At 39.9% G+C, this 19,023-nt stretch overlaps 1 protein-coding gene across 6 annotated transcripts in view; it reads right to left on the bottom strand.

The window, feature by feature from the left end:
• The window catches only part of MTIF2 (mitochondrial translational initiation factor 2), a 30,331-nt gene extending 11,778 nt beyond the window's left edge, over positions 1 to 18,553 (bottom strand). For 3 of the 6 annotated variants that reach the window (XM_078852323.1, XM_078852324.1, XM_073339314.2), the window contains exons 1-10: positions 18,424 to 18,549; positions 15,143 to 15,374; positions 14,493 to 14,613; positions 11,080 to 11,251; positions 10,481 to 10,641; positions 9,259 to 9,435; positions 4,921 to 5,060; positions 3,707 to 3,831; positions 2,516 to 2,720; positions 1,034 to 1,286 (exon numbers count right to left, since the gene is read on the bottom strand). In XM_078852323.1, the coding sequence (XP_078708449.1) occupies positions 1,034 to 1,286; positions 2,516 to 2,720; positions 3,707 to 3,831; positions 4,921 to 5,060; positions 9,259 to 9,435; positions 10,481 to 10,641; positions 11,080 to 11,251; positions 14,493 to 14,613; positions 15,143 to 15,367 (1,579 nt within the window). In that variant the 5' untranslated portion in view covers positions 15,368 to 15,374; positions 18,424 to 18,549. Of the gene's footprint in view, positions 1 to 1,033; positions 1,287 to 2,515; positions 2,721 to 3,706; positions 3,832 to 4,920; positions 5,061 to 9,258; positions 9,436 to 10,480; positions 10,642 to 11,079; positions 11,252 to 14,492; positions 14,614 to 15,142; positions 15,375 to 18,044; positions 18,396 to 18,423 lie in introns of those variants that run through there. The other 3 variants (XM_078852327.1, XM_078852326.1, XM_078852325.1) reach the window with 3 other exon arrangements.
• Between the last annotated feature and the right edge of the window lie 470 nt (positions 18,554 to 19,023).

Here is a 19,023-nt window from a genome sequence, read left to right on the forward strand (position 1 = left end):
AGACTTTAATCACACTGCTTAATGCACTACTGAAGGCACTCAGATATTACAGCGATGAGTGCGCTGTAAGAACCTACATATGAATAGAATAGACTGTTGGTGTTGGCTTGGGTTTTGCTGTAGGTGAACTGAAATGGGACTCCACCGTTAGGCTTTTAGAATAGTGAGCCTTACAGGAGACTTTCCATCCTGTTTGGAAAGGGGGATAAGTATCTGGGAGAACTCCTTAAAAGCCTTTTCTGAAAATATTGCCAATATGGTTGGCAAGCAGGGCTTGCCCTGGAGCTTAGAGTGGCATCTCAGCTCACTGGGGCACTCAATGCATGGGATAGGCCCCATATCAGGAGTGTCTTAAAAAGTCTGCCAAAATCTGATAAGGCTTGCATGGACCTTCCCAAGAGGATATATTTCTGTTTTGCCTCCTTCACTATTTGAGTCCTTTTGGAGAAGGACTCGGCAATCAAGAAGCACTCTGGAGCAAGGTCCTCTCCCAGGCACAGCAGCATCTGTGACTGGCATCCCTGTGTCACAGGAGGGACAGACCTTAAAACCTAGTGACCCGCAGTCAGTCATTTTAAGTTCTTGTTTGGGGGGGTGAGAGTAGATGGGCCATTATACAAGGGAGAGGGGTGTGTACAAGGAGTAAGACCCTTGTACAAAGGGAGAGAAAACCTAAGGGTTTTTTGGTTTTTAGAAGTCAATGGGCAAAGAAAACTTATCTAAGCAAAAAATAAACTAATAGAACTGTGTCAGCTAACTTGCTCAGGGCAAGAGATGTGAACACTAAAGGGTGCCATCTCACAGCCACAGGCAGTAAGGAACAAAATGTGCATTGTAGCCTCCCCATCCTTTTTATACCCTCAGCTACAGGAAGCAAGAAGGGTACAGGTGAAACCCCAACAGTGTTATTCACAAGAATCAGATCTCACGCACCAGGAGTGGAATCTGCATGGATACTCACTCAAAGAAACACCTATAATTACAATAGGTTTACATTTAGACTTGGGAAATATGCACTAAAACATAACAGCACCTTTAACAATTACAGGTAGCACGTTTCTGTCACTCTCCACTCTCTCTTTAGACCTCATAGCTATTAGATGTTTGTTGGTTTTATATAACGCTGCTTTTCTCTGTCTCCAGGTCAGATTGGCTAGGCTCTCTCGCTCTTTCTTGTATGCATCTTTGTGTTCCTTTTGCTTTGCTTCAATAACTTCCATATCCTGTTTGATCTTCTCCTGTTGTTCAGCATAGTTTCTCCAGTCAACAACTTCACGTGCCCTTTGCTTGGCAGAAGAGACAGCACTGTTACTTATCAATATATAGTACTGGGCAGCTTGGTCTTAAACGCTTTTCTAGATGATTATCTAATGGACACCATTCAAGCGCTTTCTTAATTTTAACTTTGTTTAGCTAGACTGTAAAATAATACTTAAAATTAAAAGCAAAACAACCTAATTTTACACAGAAGACAACAGGAGAGGTGCCCAAGATAGACAAGTTCTCAAGCCAACATACAAGGGCATGGTAACAATTCCATAAACTACTGTGGAATAAACTGCATTATTTTGCTCCAAGGTATCTCTCACCTCACTCCATGGCACCAAAAAACTGACACCAGAACCATTTATCCAAAGCAACAAACAGAATCCTAAATGGATTTAGAAAACATACAATGGCCAATTCATAAGAGATTGTTGTAGCCTCTCTTCAGATTATTTGATATCAAAAAGTCACTGGAAAGGTATATTTAAGGGACTCCAAGGTCACAAGGAGAACGCTGAGCTGAGAAACCTGATATCAGAGGTGGGCTTCTGACATTTGGTCTTATAAAAGGGTCAGGGAAAAACACAGGAAGCTTTGGAGAGGCTGGAGTCTTAAATGATACTGCTTGTTCCCTCTAATGACACAAACAGTACCTACCTCCATTAGCTTTGGCAGAGTTTAAGTTAAAACAAGTTATGCACCCCAATTTGTTTTATTTTGAGTCTCATTAATTCTAAGATTAAGAATAATGAGCCCATTAATTCTTGGTTTATTTTATGTCATGTTTTAAAGTAATTATTATTATATGCTACTTAAAAGCGGACAACCTAAGTCCTTTGAGAGGCATGGGGGAAGAAATTAGTAATTATTCCTGGACACTCAGCCAAGGCAATACTGAAAGAGAAGCCACCCAGACACCAGCTAGTCAAGCAGAAGTAAAGGGAAATAGGAGACCACAGGTTACACTTCCATCCCACTGATAGATTGCTTTCTTTGGCTAAATGTGGAGCAGATCAACGTGAAAGTGCTGGAGAAGGGGAGGGAATAAGGGTTGTGTGTTTCAGTGGGTTCTTCAATCCTGTTGTGGAAAACCTATTCCAGGCCACATTTAGTACCCAGGTTGTGTCTTCAAGCCTTAGTTACCATGGCTCATTTTGAATGAACATTACCTTTTTTGTATTTAATTCCATCTACGTTACATACTGCAATACAAGTGTATTAGCTATGCATCAAGTTATTCTTGCTATACCTCAGATTCTACTTCAAGGATTTCAGCTCCGGCTGAAGGGATTTCCTTCCAGCCCACAACTTCCACCGGCATGCTGGGAGTGGCTTCATCTACTGTTTTGCCGTTTTCATCAAACATCAGGCGCACTTTTGCCCAGCTTTTACCTGCAACCAGAATACATCCTTTTCTCAGAGTTCCTCTCTGAATTATGGCCGTGGTTACTGGACTAGGAGGAGGCGAAAGGGGAAGACAGAAAAAGGTAAGTTTGCTATCATATTTACAGTTACATGCATTTAAGAAAAGACGAAAAAAGCATATATAGAACAGTATGGGCTATGATCTCAGAACACAGCTATTAAACATTTCACCACCTTGCAGAGGGAGTTTTAAAGGAGATTTGCAAAGAAAAAAAAATGGGCTGTATCCTTTTTAGTATCTTTAGTTGTATAAAGATGTTAAAAATTCAGCAACCTCCTCCTCTTCAATTAGGCACTGAGAAAAATCACAAAATATGGGACACCAAACAGTCCTCCAGAAAATCCAGGAAGTACCAGACACATTGCTTATATTTCTAAGGTAATAAACATCAAGCAGAATTTGTTGAAAAGAAACCTTCCAGGTCTCCCTTTATATTATATATAAAGAAATATAAAAATTGATTTCTCTCTTTTGCACGTACCCTATAAATATCACCATTTTAAAGAACAAAGACACTTTTTAGGGGATTGTTCATAAAAAGTTCTCTTTTATAGTAAGTAAACTATGTAGGTTAAAAAACTGTCAGATTAATATTCTTTAATTTTTAAAAAAAATCTGCGTTGTTAATATTTTATTTAAACAAATTTAGTTTATGTTTTACCATATATGCTGTCTGCTTATACAACACTTTGTTCCACTGGAAAATAAAATAGCCCAATCAGTTCTTAACTGTTCATTTTCTGATTCCCATGCAATAAGGCAATAAATACTGCAACGTTTGGATTGCAAACATTGCTGACGAATTGTTAAACCCAAACAATCTTTTTTTCATTTAAAAATGAAGTTTTATTGAAATATACTAAGAATACTAGAGTTTTATATATATATTTTTTCAATTAAAACCTTAATTTTGGAAACCACCTGGACAATGACTCTTTAACCAAGTCAACTGGAATAAACTTAACAGAAACATTAATTAAAATTGGAAGGAAGACAGACAATTAGCTGACCTACCCTCTTCCTTTATCTGTGCGAGACTCTATTATGGTTCCCTCTACTAGGCCTGTGGAGTCTGCCTTCAGTTCCAAAACCTCTGCTAGAGCAACAGTTGCCTCTGCTAAAGCCATTAGGTTCTCACCCTGTACCAACAAACAGTTAAGAATTAAGGAGGCAGCTAGTTACAATAGGATCAGAAGATGAATTTTGAGTACCAGCATCTGTCCCAATACACATGATCCATAGTTCCCAATTCCACAATGCAATCCAATAGACCAGAGGGGTCACCGAAGTAATACATGATCAAGGCCTAAGACTGCAGTGCTAGCAGTCCTGAATGCAAGTAATAAAGATCAGGAAGCATGAAGGGGAGAGAGGGGGCCTTGCATATCATGAACAATAGCAGTCTGGTTAGTGCTGGAAATAGGAAGGGAGTTTAATCTTCCTATTAGTAAAACATTTCTTTTAAAAATATTTTCCACAATTGATTTTTTTTTTTTTGAGGAGTGGAGAGAGGTGGATGTGGGGACAAGGAGCAAATAGGGTAGGAGGAGAAAACTGGTGTGGTATTTAGGGTGCACCCTTTTCCCATTTCAGAACTAATTTTGCCCTCTCTCTCCTGACTCTGAGCAGCTGTCCCCAGCTTCCTCAGCGCTCCCATTAATAGGTTCAATTCAGAAAGACAGCAATAAAGTAATTGCAATGTTCCAGATTTAATTTCTGGCAAGATAAAGATAATTTTGGTCACCACAGAATCAAGTACCAGTAGCAAAGCTAGGATTTCAGATTATAGTAATTAACTACCAGTTGTCTACAGGAAGTAGATTTATGAGGCTTACTCTCTCCTGCTAGCTGTGTCCAAACTTTATTATGAAGGTTTATACTTGGTTTTGAATTATTTCTTTCTGCCTAACTTCAGCACTAACTCCTCTGGATGCCTTTTACTTAAAGCACAAATATGAGTCAATGACAGAAGTCTGGAACAAATACCCACTAACAAAAATCAGAGGCAACTGGAAGTCTGTAATTCTACTGATAGTCTCTTGCAAGTTCAGGCCTTTAGGGAACAAGAAACTGAGAGCTCTTGGTTCCAACTGACTCCATTGAGAGCTCAGGGCACTCAGCATACTCCAGGAGTAGGCCCCAAGTCAAAACTCATTTTCCAAATGCCAAATCAAAGTATTCCACATGGCAGAATTTCCCGAACATGACCGAAACCATCAAAATTTTACCTTAAGTGCAGACATATGTACAGCCTGAACATCACCCCCATACTCTTCACAAACCACATCATGAGCCAGCAATTCTTTCTTCACTCTTTCAGGATCAGCTTCAGGTTTGTCACATTTGTTTATGGCAAGGATGATAGGAACTGAGAAAGAAATAAGTATCTCTCTCTCATACCAGTATCACAAGATTACCTTAATTTAGAGCTTAGATAAATGTGCCTTTTCTTCAGTTATTACTGTTTGCTACATGAAACACAAGTGAATCCTGTTTATACATTCAGCAAGCACGTTTGTTTGCTAGGCTTAAAACAATGCTCATAAACTGTCTAAACATTGAAAATTACATTAATAAAATGATACCACTGCTGTTTTGGGTTGCAAAATTATGGGAAAACACAAGAAGTATTTTTTATTCTGTTTTTATTAAAACTGGTGCTAGTAACACTGCAATAAAGCCATGAACACTAGCTCCAGAGTGACATTTTGTAAATAGACAGTAGTGCTAAAGTATCTCTAGTATCATATCCAAGTATCTTTTTCTTACTGTGTCCTTACCCAATATAATAGAATGTTACTAATATGTGTTATGCAAGAGGTCAGAGTAGATTATTATAATTAGGGTCCTACCAAATTCACAGCAACGAAAAATGCATCACAGATGGTGAAATCTGGTCTTTTGTGTGCTTTTACCTGACACTATACAGATTTCACAGGGAAGATCAGTGTTTCTCAAATTGGGGGTCCTGACCCTAAAAGGGAGTTGTGGGGGGGGGGGGGGGGGAGGGTTTGCAAGGTTATTGGGGGGGGGGGGTCACAGTATTGCCACCCTTACTTCTGCACTGCTACCTTCAGAGCTGGGCGGTCACAGAGTGGCGGGTGCTGACTGAGGGCCCAGGTTTGCAGGCAGCAGCCTAGAAATAAGGGTGGCAATACCATACTATGCCATCCTTACTTCTGCACTGCTGCTAGTGGTGGCTTTGCCTTCAGAGCTGGGCAGCTGGAAAGCAGCTGCTGCTGGCCGGGAGACCAGCTCTGACGGCACAGCCACCGTCAGCAGCAGCGCAGAAGTAAGGATGGTATGATATGGTATTGCCACCCTTACTTCTAGGATGCTGCTCACAGAGCTGGGGCCTAAGTCAGCAGCCGCCACTCTCTGGCTGCCCAACTCTGAAGGCAGCAGCGCAGAAGTAAGGGTGGCAATACCGCGACTGCCCTAAAATAACCTTGCAACCCCCCCGCAACTCCCTTTTGGGTCAGGACCCCCAATTTGAGAAATGCTGGTCTTCCCCATGAAATCTGCATATTATAGGGTAAAAGCACACAAAATACCAGATTTCACAGTCCATGACATGTTTTTCATGGCCTTGAAATTGGTAGGACCCTACTTATAATCTATGAACCTATAATACTCAGTACTATCTATCCTAGCTGTTTCTAAGATGCCTGTTACCAATATCTATATTAAGGAACCGCACAATATGCATCAGTCAACAAAGAGAATCAACACTAATGTTCATTTGTATTCACTAGCAAAATTAAAGTAGTAAGGAATAATTCTATTCACAAAAGCTAGAGGTGTAGTTATGTAGGTGTAATAACTATAGTAGAATTCTGCAAGTGCAAAGTTAGCTTCTCTCTGTCCACCACAAATAAAGTTTTCTGATGTCCCATTCTGGGCTTTAAAACATATGCTTTAGCATGTGAACTGGAAATCTGGAAGGATTCTCATGCCTGGTGGGCTGTAACCAGTGGTGTAGAAGCAGCACGAAAGGAAACTCTTCATGCCTCCCTCTGTAGTGATCCATATAGCCTAGCTACATGCAGCATTAATGGGTGTCAAAGGGGTTGCCACCTACCCTCCCACACCCTCAGTCAAGGAAGTTTATTATAACAGAGACCCTTCGGCAGCTGGGGGTCCACCCTCTGAGAACTGTAGAGGAAAAAAAGCACCTTTTTTCTCTTCTCTGTGCATCACATTGCTCTCAATTTCATCAAAAGTCAGAACAATTTTGTGGTGGTGCATTTGCCAAAACTACTTTAGAACATTTAATCTTCTCTCCACTCAAAGTGATTCTGCAAACTCCTGCCTAACCTATACACTGTGAAAAAAATGGGAATTTAAGCCCTGGTCAATTTGATGTAAAAGAGTTCATTACAATGCAACCTAGCTAAGGCTGCTGAGATCACGTGAGTGGCCCAAGATGGAAAATGTCTTTTCATAGCATTGTTTAGATCCATTTTTCTTTTGGTGGTAGAAGAGCTAATTACAAGAAGCTCAAGAAGAAAATCTTGAGATAGCAAAAGAACCATCAGCATATTTCAAAAAGGTCTCTTTAGCAAGGAGCCCATATTTGAATATCAAAGACTTTACTGTCGTTCACTGGCACAGATCTAACCCACAAAACAACTTTAGAGCTATTTAAAAAAAATATTTTGCAAAATCATTATTGAAATTTACCTTCCTATGAATAAAAGTTCCACCTTAACTATAGTGATAATGATAAAGAAAAAAAAAAACTTCCACACATGTCAAGAAAAATCAGTTGCCTTGAGTTAGTAATACTACAGAAAGCTTTTTAAAGAGTTACACGCAAATATATTTGTAATTAATGTGATAATATCTAGGCTACGATAAAAAAATTAATATTAAGCCTATAGAAATCAAGAAAAAAAAATACTGAAGATACTGAAAAATCCCAGTGATGGCCATGTCACTGTTCTATGTGAAAAAACTAAGGATTATAAGACCCTGAAAAGTTGAAAGTGATTTGGAAACAAGTTTAGACCATAGAATGACAAGCTGACAAAGACTTCTGAAATTGCAAAGACATTTTCAAAATGGAATTATGAAACTGCTACACCTGAATAATTCTGATTTCTCTATAAAATGAGTAGAGGGAACTAGCCTTATGATTCTAGAGAGATGCTACTGAAGTCCCTCCACTCTGCAGATTGGGGTTAAAAAGCAATCAGTGGGATCAGGCGTAGGTAGTACATTCCTCCAAGACCACATATGATCTGGAAAGCACTGAACAGGTACAATTCCCAGTGGGGTCCTTTAGGAGTTAGTTCTTGGCTGTATGCTACTCAATATTTCTATCAATAACCTGGAAGAAAACATAAGATCATCACTGGTAAAAGTTTACAAAAGTTGGGGAAGTGGTAAACAACTAAGAGGACAGGCCACTGACTCAGAAAGATCTGGATTGGTTGGTAAACTGGGCTCAACCAAAGAATATGCATTTTAAATTTAGATGTAAATGTACATATCTAGGAACAAAGAAGGTAGGCCATACTTACAGGATGGGGGACTCTATGTTGGGAAGCAGTGACTTTGAAAAAGATTTGGGGGTTGTGGTCGATAATCAGCTGAACAAGAGCTCCCAATGAGATGCTGTGGCCAAGAAAATTAACATGATCCTGGGATGCATAAACAGGGAAATCTCAAGTAGGAGTAGAAAGGTTTATTTTAGCTCAGTATTTGGCACTCGTACACCTGCTGCTGTAATACTATGTCCAGTTCTGTTGCCCACAATTGAAAAAGGATGTTGATAAATTGGAGCAAGTTCAGAGAAGAGCCATGGGAATGATTAAAAGAGTAGAAAACATGACTTATAGTGATAGATTGAGCTCTTTGAGTATATTTAGCTTAACAAGGAGAAAGTTAAGGGTGACTTGATTACAGTATCTCGATGGTGAACAAGTATTTAATAATGAGTTCTTCAGGTCTAGCAGAGAAAGGTACAATCTTATCCAATGGCCAGAAGTTGAGAGTAACCAACCACTGGAACAATTTACCACAGGTGGTGGTGGATTCTCCATCACTGACAATTTTAAAATCAAGATTGGATGTTTTTCTACAAGATGTTTTCTATTAAATTATTTTGGGGAAGTTTTATGGGCTGTGCTATACAGGTCAGATTAGATGATTACAACGGTCCCTTCTGGCCTCAGAATGTATTAGACATTTATATTGATACACAAGAGTCTCAGAGTAGCAGCTGTGTTAGTCTGTATTTGCAAAAAGAAAAGGAGGACTTGTGGCACCTTAGAGACTAACAAATTTATTTGAGCATAAGCTTTTGTGAGCTACAGCTCACTTCACTGGATACATTCAGTTATTCCATAGGATTGTTTTAAGGAGAAAAACATCCCCAACCTGAATGGACTTGGATTTGGTTCGAGGATTATGTTTTGTGGGAGAGGACAGGCTGATATATGTTTTGTACGCATGTTTATTCTTTGAATTGTTACTACAGCATGTCTTGGTTTATAGTGCTGGATATTAACACACCACAAATGTAAAAAAAATGAAATGTTAAAAGGTCAAATATACTGTACCTTTGGCATTTTTAGCATGTTGAATAGATTCTATTGTTTGTTTCATTACTCCATCTTCTGCGGCTACAACCAATATGACAATATCAGTGATGTGTGTACCCCTTGCCCTCATTGCTGAAAAGGCAGCATGTCCTGGAGTATCAAGAAAAGTTACCTTTTCCCCAGAAGGCAAATATACTGTGAAAACATAATTTAAAACACAATACACTTCAAGCATAATCTTTCCCATAGTTTTGTTTGAACTAATACACCTTCCTCTATGAACAATTTGTATATCATCTATGAAAGTTAACACACTGTTTCTGTCATAGCAGATATCAAAAACGTGAAAAAAGCAGTGCTACTAATAAGCATAACCCTAGAGACAAACTCAGTGGTTAAAGGATGACGACGAGTTTAATTTATAAAGACTGGGGCTTCCAAGGGGATCTATAGCAGATCTACAATCGGAACTGGACGCTTATCGAAAGGGAGTTGGATGCCTGACTGCCTCAGTCCCCTCTGAAAAATCTATCACAGGGCCTTTTATCCATAAACATCCTAAAGTACATACATCACTTCACCCACCACTGAAATGCAGAGAGAGTTTTGAGGTGAAGCACAGCAAGCCTTCAGTTTAAAAAAGCAACACTATCCAACACTTTAATTTATATAAAACTATACGTAACACTTTTAATCTATGTATTTCTAAGAGTTTTATAAAAGAAGAGAAGTATAATTATTTTACAGGCAGGGAAACTGAAGCACAAATATGAAATGACTTGCCCACAGCAAGGTCAGTGGCAGAGCTGTGAACAAAACAAAAGAATGCGGAATCCAAACCCAACGTACTCTCCACTAGACCATGCTACCTCTCTCTAGGACAGGAAGGAAGAACAACATATCCAATTGTAACTACAAGAAGAATGGCAGGTAGGCACACTACAATTACCAAAATTGGAATTGGGCTAGGATGCAGGGTTTTTTCAAATCCTCACTCTTGCAAAAAGTGCCACGGGATCTTTAATGTCCCCAAATGACCGAGACCTTATAGTATTGTTTCAACATTGCAAATGGTATGCTTAATGCTTTTAAGGTCCATCCAAGCAGTATGTTCACGTTTTTTTCTGCTATATAGCAAAAAACCTTGCATATAATTGTATTCAGTTCAAGTAAACTGTAAGCAAAGCTGACTACTATATATAGTGTATAACAAACTGTTATATGTATGGTTAAATCATACCAAGAAAGGCACCAATATGCTGGGTGATGCCTCCTGCTTCCATTGCCGCCACTTGAGTTTTTCGCAGACTGTCAAGTAAAGTTGTTTTCCCATGATCAACATGGCCCAATATAGTAACAACTGGAGGCCTTGGGGTTAATAAAGCTGGATCAGCAGGAGGCCTAAAATAATAGCAAAACATTCGTTTTGTCAAACACTCTGTGTAATATCGATGGGCAATAACGACCTCTATGCATAATTAGTAGCCATGTATCATAGCTCAGTGTTTAATAGAACAGTCAAGTTCTTCCCCAGTCTTCACAAAGAAATAAATGTAATAAAAAATCATTGCTAACTAAAGCAAACAATCTTACTTAAATCAGCATCAATTAATACAGCAATCCCAATTAGATGAAGCAAGAAGCAACATTTTTAGACAGTTTCACAAAAATCAACATAAATTAAAACAGAAAGCGTCTTAACATTGATGTAGCAATTACATGGGCAAAGGAATCAAACCAGAAGTTAAAATTTATCTTTTAAATATTATCAGCTGTGTATCCCAAATGAGCTATTTTAATAGTAGTAGGAAAAAATCAAAAGAACAATCACAATTATACCTTCTCGCAGCATCTTTATTTTCTCTGACTTTTTCTTGTTTTAATTTTGCCCATTTGTACTTCATCCCTGATTTTTTAACAACTTCCTTGATCCAGACTTCTTCCAAAACGGAATCTGGTTCTAGTGAGTCTAGGTCAATGCCTGTGAGTAGCAGGGCTTCAAACACATGATCTGATTAAAGAAATAGTAAAAACATTTAACACTTGATCCTCCAGAAGATACCTGAGATAGAGGTACCCATTAATACAGTATGTGCTTTCATCCAATGCTCCATTCAAGGAAGTGCAGGGCAGTGAAGGAAAAGTAGCAGTTTTCCTTCCTTTTCTCGGTATGTTGTACGTGAATAAATAGTATAAATAAATGATTTATACACACAGTAGTTAATGTACATCTTCCCAAAATATTCTATTAATATAAAACATTCCTATAATATTGTATATTTATATGGGCCAATCATCTTCAATAAGCTGTTCTGAAACAGGATCATCTAATTAGATGATTTAATTATTTTATTAATATGCATAATTTTCAATTTTTTGATTCATAGATATTAAGGTCAGAAGGGACCATTATGATCATCTAGTCTGACCTCCTGCACAATGGAGGCCACAGAATCTCACCCATCCACTCCTGCAATAAACCTCTCACCTATGTCTGAGCTATTGAAGTCCTCAAATCGTGGTTTAAAGACTTCAAGGAGCAGAGAATCCTCCAGCAAGTGACCTGTGCCCCATGCTACAGAGGAAAGAGAAAAACCTCAAGGGCCTCTTCCAATCTGCCCTGGAGGAAAATTCCTTCCCGACCCCAAATATGGCGATCAGCTAAACCCTGAGCATATGGGAAAGATTCACCAGCCAGATACCCAGGAAAGAATTCTCTGTAGTAACTCAGATCCCACCCCATCTAACATCCCATTGGGCCTATTTATCATGAATATTTAAAGGTTAATTAATTGCCAAAATCATGTTATCCCATCATATCATCTCCTCCATAAACTTATCGAGTTTAATCTTAAAGCCAGATAGGTCTTTTGCCCCCACTGCTTCCCTTGGAAGGCTATTCCAAAACTTCACTCCTCTGATGGTTAGAAACCTTTGTCTAATTTCAAGTCTAAACTTCCCAATGACCAGTTTATATCCATTTGTTCTTGTGTCCACATTGGTACTGAGCTTAAATAATTCCTCTCCCTCTCCAGTATTTATCCCTCCGATATATTTATAGAGAGCAATCATATCTCCCTTCAACCTTATCTTAGTTAGGCTAAACAAGCCAAGCTCCTTGAGTCTCCTTTCATAAGACAGGTTTTCCATTCCTCAGATCATCCTAGTAGCCCTTCTCTGTACCTGTTCCAGTTTGAATTCATCCTTCTTAAACATGGGAGACCAGAACTGCACACAGTATTCCAGGTGAGGTCTCACCAGTGCCTGGTATAACGGTATACAATGATATATTTTCATCCTATGCACAGGACAAATGACTAGTAATAGAACCGAAATTTCATGTACATGTGGTAGTGCAAAACCCGGACAACTGGTGATGCAAAAAAAGTATTTACTGGTGGTCCATGGAAATATGCTGGTCACATGGCGCTGGTTCCTTATTTCCAGGTGTTAAACTGCATTAGGGATTGCTGAAAACACTTTCCCATTTAGTTCTATAGCAGCAGTTGCCAGAGGTATATTATGCAACTGTGAAGGGGGGCAGGGGGGACCGTACAATTGCAAATAGGAACCAGCCAAAATTAACAGCCGAATTCTGCCCTCTAACGCATGCACAACCAAGGGTAAGACTCTCCTCCCCCACCAGGTTTCTGAGAAAGTGAGCAAATGGGTTTATTTTGCAGACGTACCTCCTCTATTATCCCAGCGTATCCCATTATAATTCATACTGAGTGTGCTACAGCACCAACAAATAAGAGGACACTTTCTCCTATCACCTGGGGAACATTTTTTAAAAATGTCTAGGTTGATCCAATTGTTTTATTTACTTATTTCAGCGGTTACCAGATCAAAGGAACTCAACTCATCTGAATTTGATGGTAGAGAAGTGCCACAGAGGATGACAAAACTCTCAGGCAAATCGGTTCATTCCCCCTCTTTTGTAGTACTGGAAATGCAGGAAACATTGCAACAATTAAGAGCTGCTAATGAGTGACATGAGCACTATTGGAAAACTTAGTGAGTAAGCAGACATCTCAGACATACACAAAGAGACATGGCAGATTTTCTTTATTCTCAGCACTGTGCTGAGAAAGGCTGTTAAGGTGGGCATTTACATGAGTACAGAATTAGGTATAAAAAAACCCCTGAAAATTAATATGATTCTGATAAACGATTTCAGGCATCAATTGTATAATATTTGCTGAAAGTGTAAAAATGTAGCACTATGCCCCTAAAACTTTATTAGTTTATATTAGTAAGTAAAACTTTGTCTGCGCTGGGAAAATAGCCCAATTTCAGCCATCACTGCAGCTGCACCACTGCAAAACCTCTAATGTAAATAAGGGAAGTTGCAATTTGCATGGACGGAGGTTACTCCTGTTTCAAACAGATGTAAGCTCTACTGGTGTAAATCCCAGCTTTCTCTGCCTACATTTGGGTTTTGCACTAGTACAGCTACAGCAATGGTTGAAATTGAGGCTAATTTCCAATGCAGACAAGGCCCACAATGTTCTAGATGAGAAAATATTTTAAAAGAGTGGAATTATAATTTGCTTGCTTGCTTGCTAGTGAAAAGTCAAGAACTATACACGCTGCTCAAAACATGCACTAATATGGCAACACCACTGCGATTTGTTTGGTCTTTTACCATCAGTTTTCAGCTTGGGGACCTCAACACACCAAGCCCTTCCTGACTGATGTCCGGTGGAAAGCTGTGCTAAAGATGTAGTGTTAGAGTGGTACTATGCTTCTGCACTGAAACATTTGCTTAAAAACAGTTGCATAATCCTAGTCAATTTCATTCACAATTTATCTCATATGTAAAGCATTTCACCATAGGAAGATGGTGCTATTCTAATTCTCTACCTGTTGGCTGGAAAATGAAGAACATGGGGGGAGGAGGGAAATCACATACAGAAGATGTAGGTGACAGAGACATATATACAAAAAAAAAAGTCACCTCAATTAAGGCAAAAATATGTCTTATCTAACGGTGGTGTTCCACAAAATGTTCATAATCAGGATTATATGGCTACTAACATTTTCTTTTCATTTTGTTAAAACTCTGATATAAGAAGTTTGTCTGGCAATGGACAGGGGATTATTGTGGATCCTGATGAGACAAGGTGTGTTAATCCAACTATAATATAGATAATTCCAGCATGACATTTCCTATAGCATTCTTCAAAACTCCATTATTGTCTTAAATAGAAGATTGCTGGATCTTCTTTCAAAAGAATAAATTGGCTCACCTATGTCTTTATCCATAGCTCTTGCAAGATCTTCAGCTGTCATCCTCTGCTGTATCTCTACCTCCTGCCTTTCTATTTTAGGTTTTATTGGTGGTAATTTCTGTTTCCCTGGTCTTTTCCCCTACAAAGGAGTAAGACACGTGCGTAAGGATGCATGGGTGGCATAAATTAAGGAATGACTAATAAACAATATTTAAAGGGCCAATGAAAACAAAAATTGTAAGTTGTAAACAAATTTCTTTACCTACATTACAAAAAAATTACTGAAAGAACTGTTAAAATAGTGAATATTTAAAAATCACTTTGCAGCATTTTTACTGTTTTTTGCATCTCGCTCATTTTGAACAATGAAAATCATTTTCACTTTTGTTTATAGTCTGTTTTTCTTTCAGATTTTTGGTGTTGCAACATTTGGATTTAAAAAACTTGAAATGAATGTTCGGGAGAGAGCTGCAATGCATCTACATATATATTAATATGTCTTGTAAATCTAAAGTAAATTCTCTATACAGTGGAGTAACAATCTTATACACAATAAATTAATCACTAACAGAGTTTCTATTTATATAATGAAAATGCTCAAAAATTGCTTTTTTTGCACTTTGTACTTTCAGACAGGGATAAAGTAGTTGTTGGAACTTGTTCATTACCTCCTTTGTAGCTAAAAGCCTATATTGTGAGAGCACAGCACTGATGAATGTGTCTGTTTGCCAAAGCTGTGGGTGTGGCTGAATTGGCCGCATGGGGTATGTGGATGACTTCACAGGCTTCCAGTGTGTTCTGTGAATTTTCCTGTAAGAAAGACTGTGCAGCTGTCTGCAAGCACAATGTAACTGGACCAGGTTTTCCAGTTTCAGCATCATCCCTCGGTTCATTTCTTCACTGTGAACAGAAAAGATACAATGAAATCAGGGTGGATTTGATTTAAATCAAATTGATTTAAAAAATCTGATTTTAAATAAAAATAATCTGATTTTTTTTAAAAAAATCATTGATATTTATCCACCCTGCTTTTTGACATTTCATAAAACTTGTCTTATGTCATTCCAAATTGAATCAATTATCATCCAATCGCACTTCTAGAGAACTATACAATGAATTTACTAGTTTGAAAAATGTCAGTTATATAGACTGAAGATTAAAAAAAAAAAAAATCTACAAGTCCCCAAATATCAGGGTGGATAAAAATCAATGATTTTTTTAAAAAAATTGGATTTTTTTGAGAAAATGCTTTTTGAGGAAAAAACCTATCTAAAGATAGTTTTAATTAACATACTTTATACCTCAAAGATGTCTCATCAAGGAATAGGGATTATAAATTCAAATTCTATAGTATGAGACAATATATTCATGTAATGTTTAAGAAAATTTTTGTAAATAAATTCCAATAGTTCATAGATTAGGGACCCAATTTTATGCGGTTCCAGGGGTTTCTGTATAGATTATTTAGGTTAATCTTTCTATCTACCCAATGGGACTCAGTGCTCAGTCTAGTTGATACCATCAGAGATGCTTAGTTTTGCAGTTCTCAAACTGTGGATTTGTGTCTCCAGAGATAACATGCTTGTTAACAGCAAAAATGTTTTTAAATAAATAAATAAATAATATATAGAGGTGAGAAATAACCCTCAGAGAAATAACCCCGAGACCTCAACAGATTTGTCTCTCTGCAAATTGTGAAACACAGAGTCAATCCCTTACCTCTCTCTAAAAATGAAGAGAGTTTCAAAAAGTTCAATGAATAGAAGATTGTTGGGGGCAGAATAGATCTGGACAAGGAGAAGAAGTCTGGAGATAAATGTGAGAAGGGAGAGACAGGCAATAGAAACAAAAGTGAAACTGTTTGAGCAGCATATTCCAGAAGTCTTGAGGTCTTTCTGAGTGTAGCCTTCATTGATTTGAGATCTACCAATACCATTCTCTCACTAGAAGGGAAAGCCTATCATGGCAGCAGGCCATAAAAGAGACCCAGTTTAGGAATATTTTAATGAAGTTCCTCTGCCTGTGGGTAAGACAGGCAGGTATGCAAAATATAAACAGTGCAACAAAGAAATGCACGGCCTAGTTGCTCAAATGAAACAACATCATGAAAAGTGTTCCTTCTCAAGAGGAAGTTGCGTTGAAGATTATGAAAGGAACATGTCTGAACATGCAGGATCTTCAGGTTGGTAAACTTTTTTATTTCATGCTACTTTCTTAAGGACTGCCTGTCTTCCTTCTGGACTATTCTTGAAGTCTGAGCAAAAAATATAGTTGTTAGTTACTCTCTGGTACCATCGTTTTAGATTGAGTTGTATGTGCTTATATGACAACAGAAGGAAATGTCTTCCTTACAGAAACAATTGATACATCAGGAAATGCACGCACAGCAGAATACTTACAAGAAGTAGCAGTAAAAGCTATAACAAAACTTGATTTAAATCAAACCCACCCTGCCAAATATAACAATAATCTTAATTCTAATCTGTGGGATTGTTCAGCAAAATGTTTTTTGCTACTGAACAAATCATAGAAGATTAGGGTTGGAAGAGACCTCAAGAGGTCATCTAGTCCAACCCCCTACTCAAAGCAGGACCAACACCAACTAAATCATCCCAGCCAGGGCTTTATCAAGCCGGGCCTTAAAACTTCTAAGGATGGAGATTCCACCACCTCTCTAGGTAACTCATTCCAGTGCTATACCACCCTCCTAGTGGAATAGTGTTTCCTAATATCCAACCCAGACCTCCCCCACTGCAACTTGATACCATTGCACCTTGTTCTGTCATCTGCTACACAGTCTGCCTTTGCAATTCTTTATCATGTGGAACTGTTGACAACTGGTAGCTTTTAGAATGGCTCGCCTTTATCTTTGAACCCCAAAGGTGCCCTTACATGGGGTTCTACATCATCATCCCACCTATTATGTTAGTAAGAGGGGACATGGGCTGTAGTGTTTTTGTTATGATGACAATACCCATTTCTACAGCAGCTGCTCACATCCATGACACTATGGTTTGGAAGAGGGGCTAACCTCACTAGACAAAGATAGAAACTGTGGTATCTATATCTAGATTTTAAGGCTGCAGGGTCCATTATAATAACCTAATCCAATATGCTGCCTAACACACACCATAATTACTTATATGGCCCCTAGCACTGTAGTATCTAGGCAGTCTGGATGAAAGCATGTGAACATTACACTGGCACCCTTGATGATGGAGTGCAGTTGTCTTTTGTAACACAGGTCCACAATCTGGGAATTTATTAGATTACAGGTTGCTTCTAGATGCCTAGATAACAGCTGAAGCCAAGAGCACTTTTTTCATCTTGAGCTGGTCATCAGAACAAACTGATTTTCTGAATGTCAGTCTTGTTATTCTTATCACATCTGTGTCACTCTGAAACCAGGCCACCACAAGGCACACTCTCCCCAGCCTATTACTGATTGCAGACACAGGGAAATGGAGACTAGTGCTGAATGTGGCAGCCCACTTGTGAGGTGGTGCTTCTTGTCCTCCGCACCTCAGACCCGTGCTCCGCCAGCCACGCGAGCTGCCGCTTAGTTCCCACCTGGCGTTCAAGTTGACAGCTTTCAGCCAGAGCTTGACACGGCTCGGGAGCCGGCTGAGAAGTGGGGTCTCCTCAAGCGAGATCAGCTCCGCTCAACCAGCGGCGCTGCTCCGAGTCAGGCCCCTTCGGTTGAACAGGGAGCAATCGGCGAGCAGGGCGTGTTCCTTGGGGCGGGGGGCGCACACCAAGGCCTTTCTCAACACCCCTAGCACCGCAGTCACAGTCAGCGGGCAGCGCCGGGGCTGTCTGGGAAGGACGGGTACGAGACGGGGACTACTCAGCCCCTGCCCCCCCCGAGGGGCCCAGCCCTGAGGCCAGCTCCGTGCCCATCAAACACCGCGCGCCCTCAGGTAAGCGCCGGCGGTCACCGTCACCTTACCTGCCAGGAGCCGCAAGCGAGCCGGAAACTCACCAGAGCGCGCCGGGACACGTGACCCGTCGAGAGGCGGGGCAGAGGGGCAGGCGGGAAGAGGGCGTTGACAGCGGAGCGGAGCGGAGCGGAGCTGGCTGGTTCGCTGGGGCCCGTGCAGGGCGGGGCGGAGGCTGCAGGCCGTCGGGTTCGCGCGCGGAGCCCTGGGAGTGGGGGCTGGAGGGAGGCGGGGCTGGTCTGTGCAACGCGGCGGCACAGCGGGGTTTGCGCTACCGGCGGCTGAGCTGTTAGCTAAAATACCGCGCCAGGCTGGGCTCCGCGCAGGGCCTGAGCCAACCGCTCTGGTGCTAGCGCTGCGTGTTCTGCTGCGAGTCTCTGGGGCTTGGTATTGTTCTTAGCGTCTGGAGCCCAGAGACTGGTGAGACTCTCCGCTGGGCTGTTTCATTGTTACAAGCAGTAAATGTCTGGCCTCCTGCTCGAGGCGACAAAGCCGGAAGTCAAATATAAAGAACCCTACACTTTTTATTTTTAAAATCTCAGGATTTTTAAGACAATCTCGTAATGTCAGGGGTCTGACTCATTAATGTTAACACTTAGGGCTGGCAGCTC

This window comes from Lepidochelys kempii, chromosome 3, assembly GCF_965140285.1.
Source record: "Lepidochelys kempii isolate rLepKem1 chromosome 3, rLepKem1.hap1, whole genome shotgun sequence".
NCBI classification, from domain to species: domain Eukaryota; kingdom Metazoa; phylum Chordata; order Testudines; family Cheloniidae; genus Lepidochelys; species Lepidochelys kempii.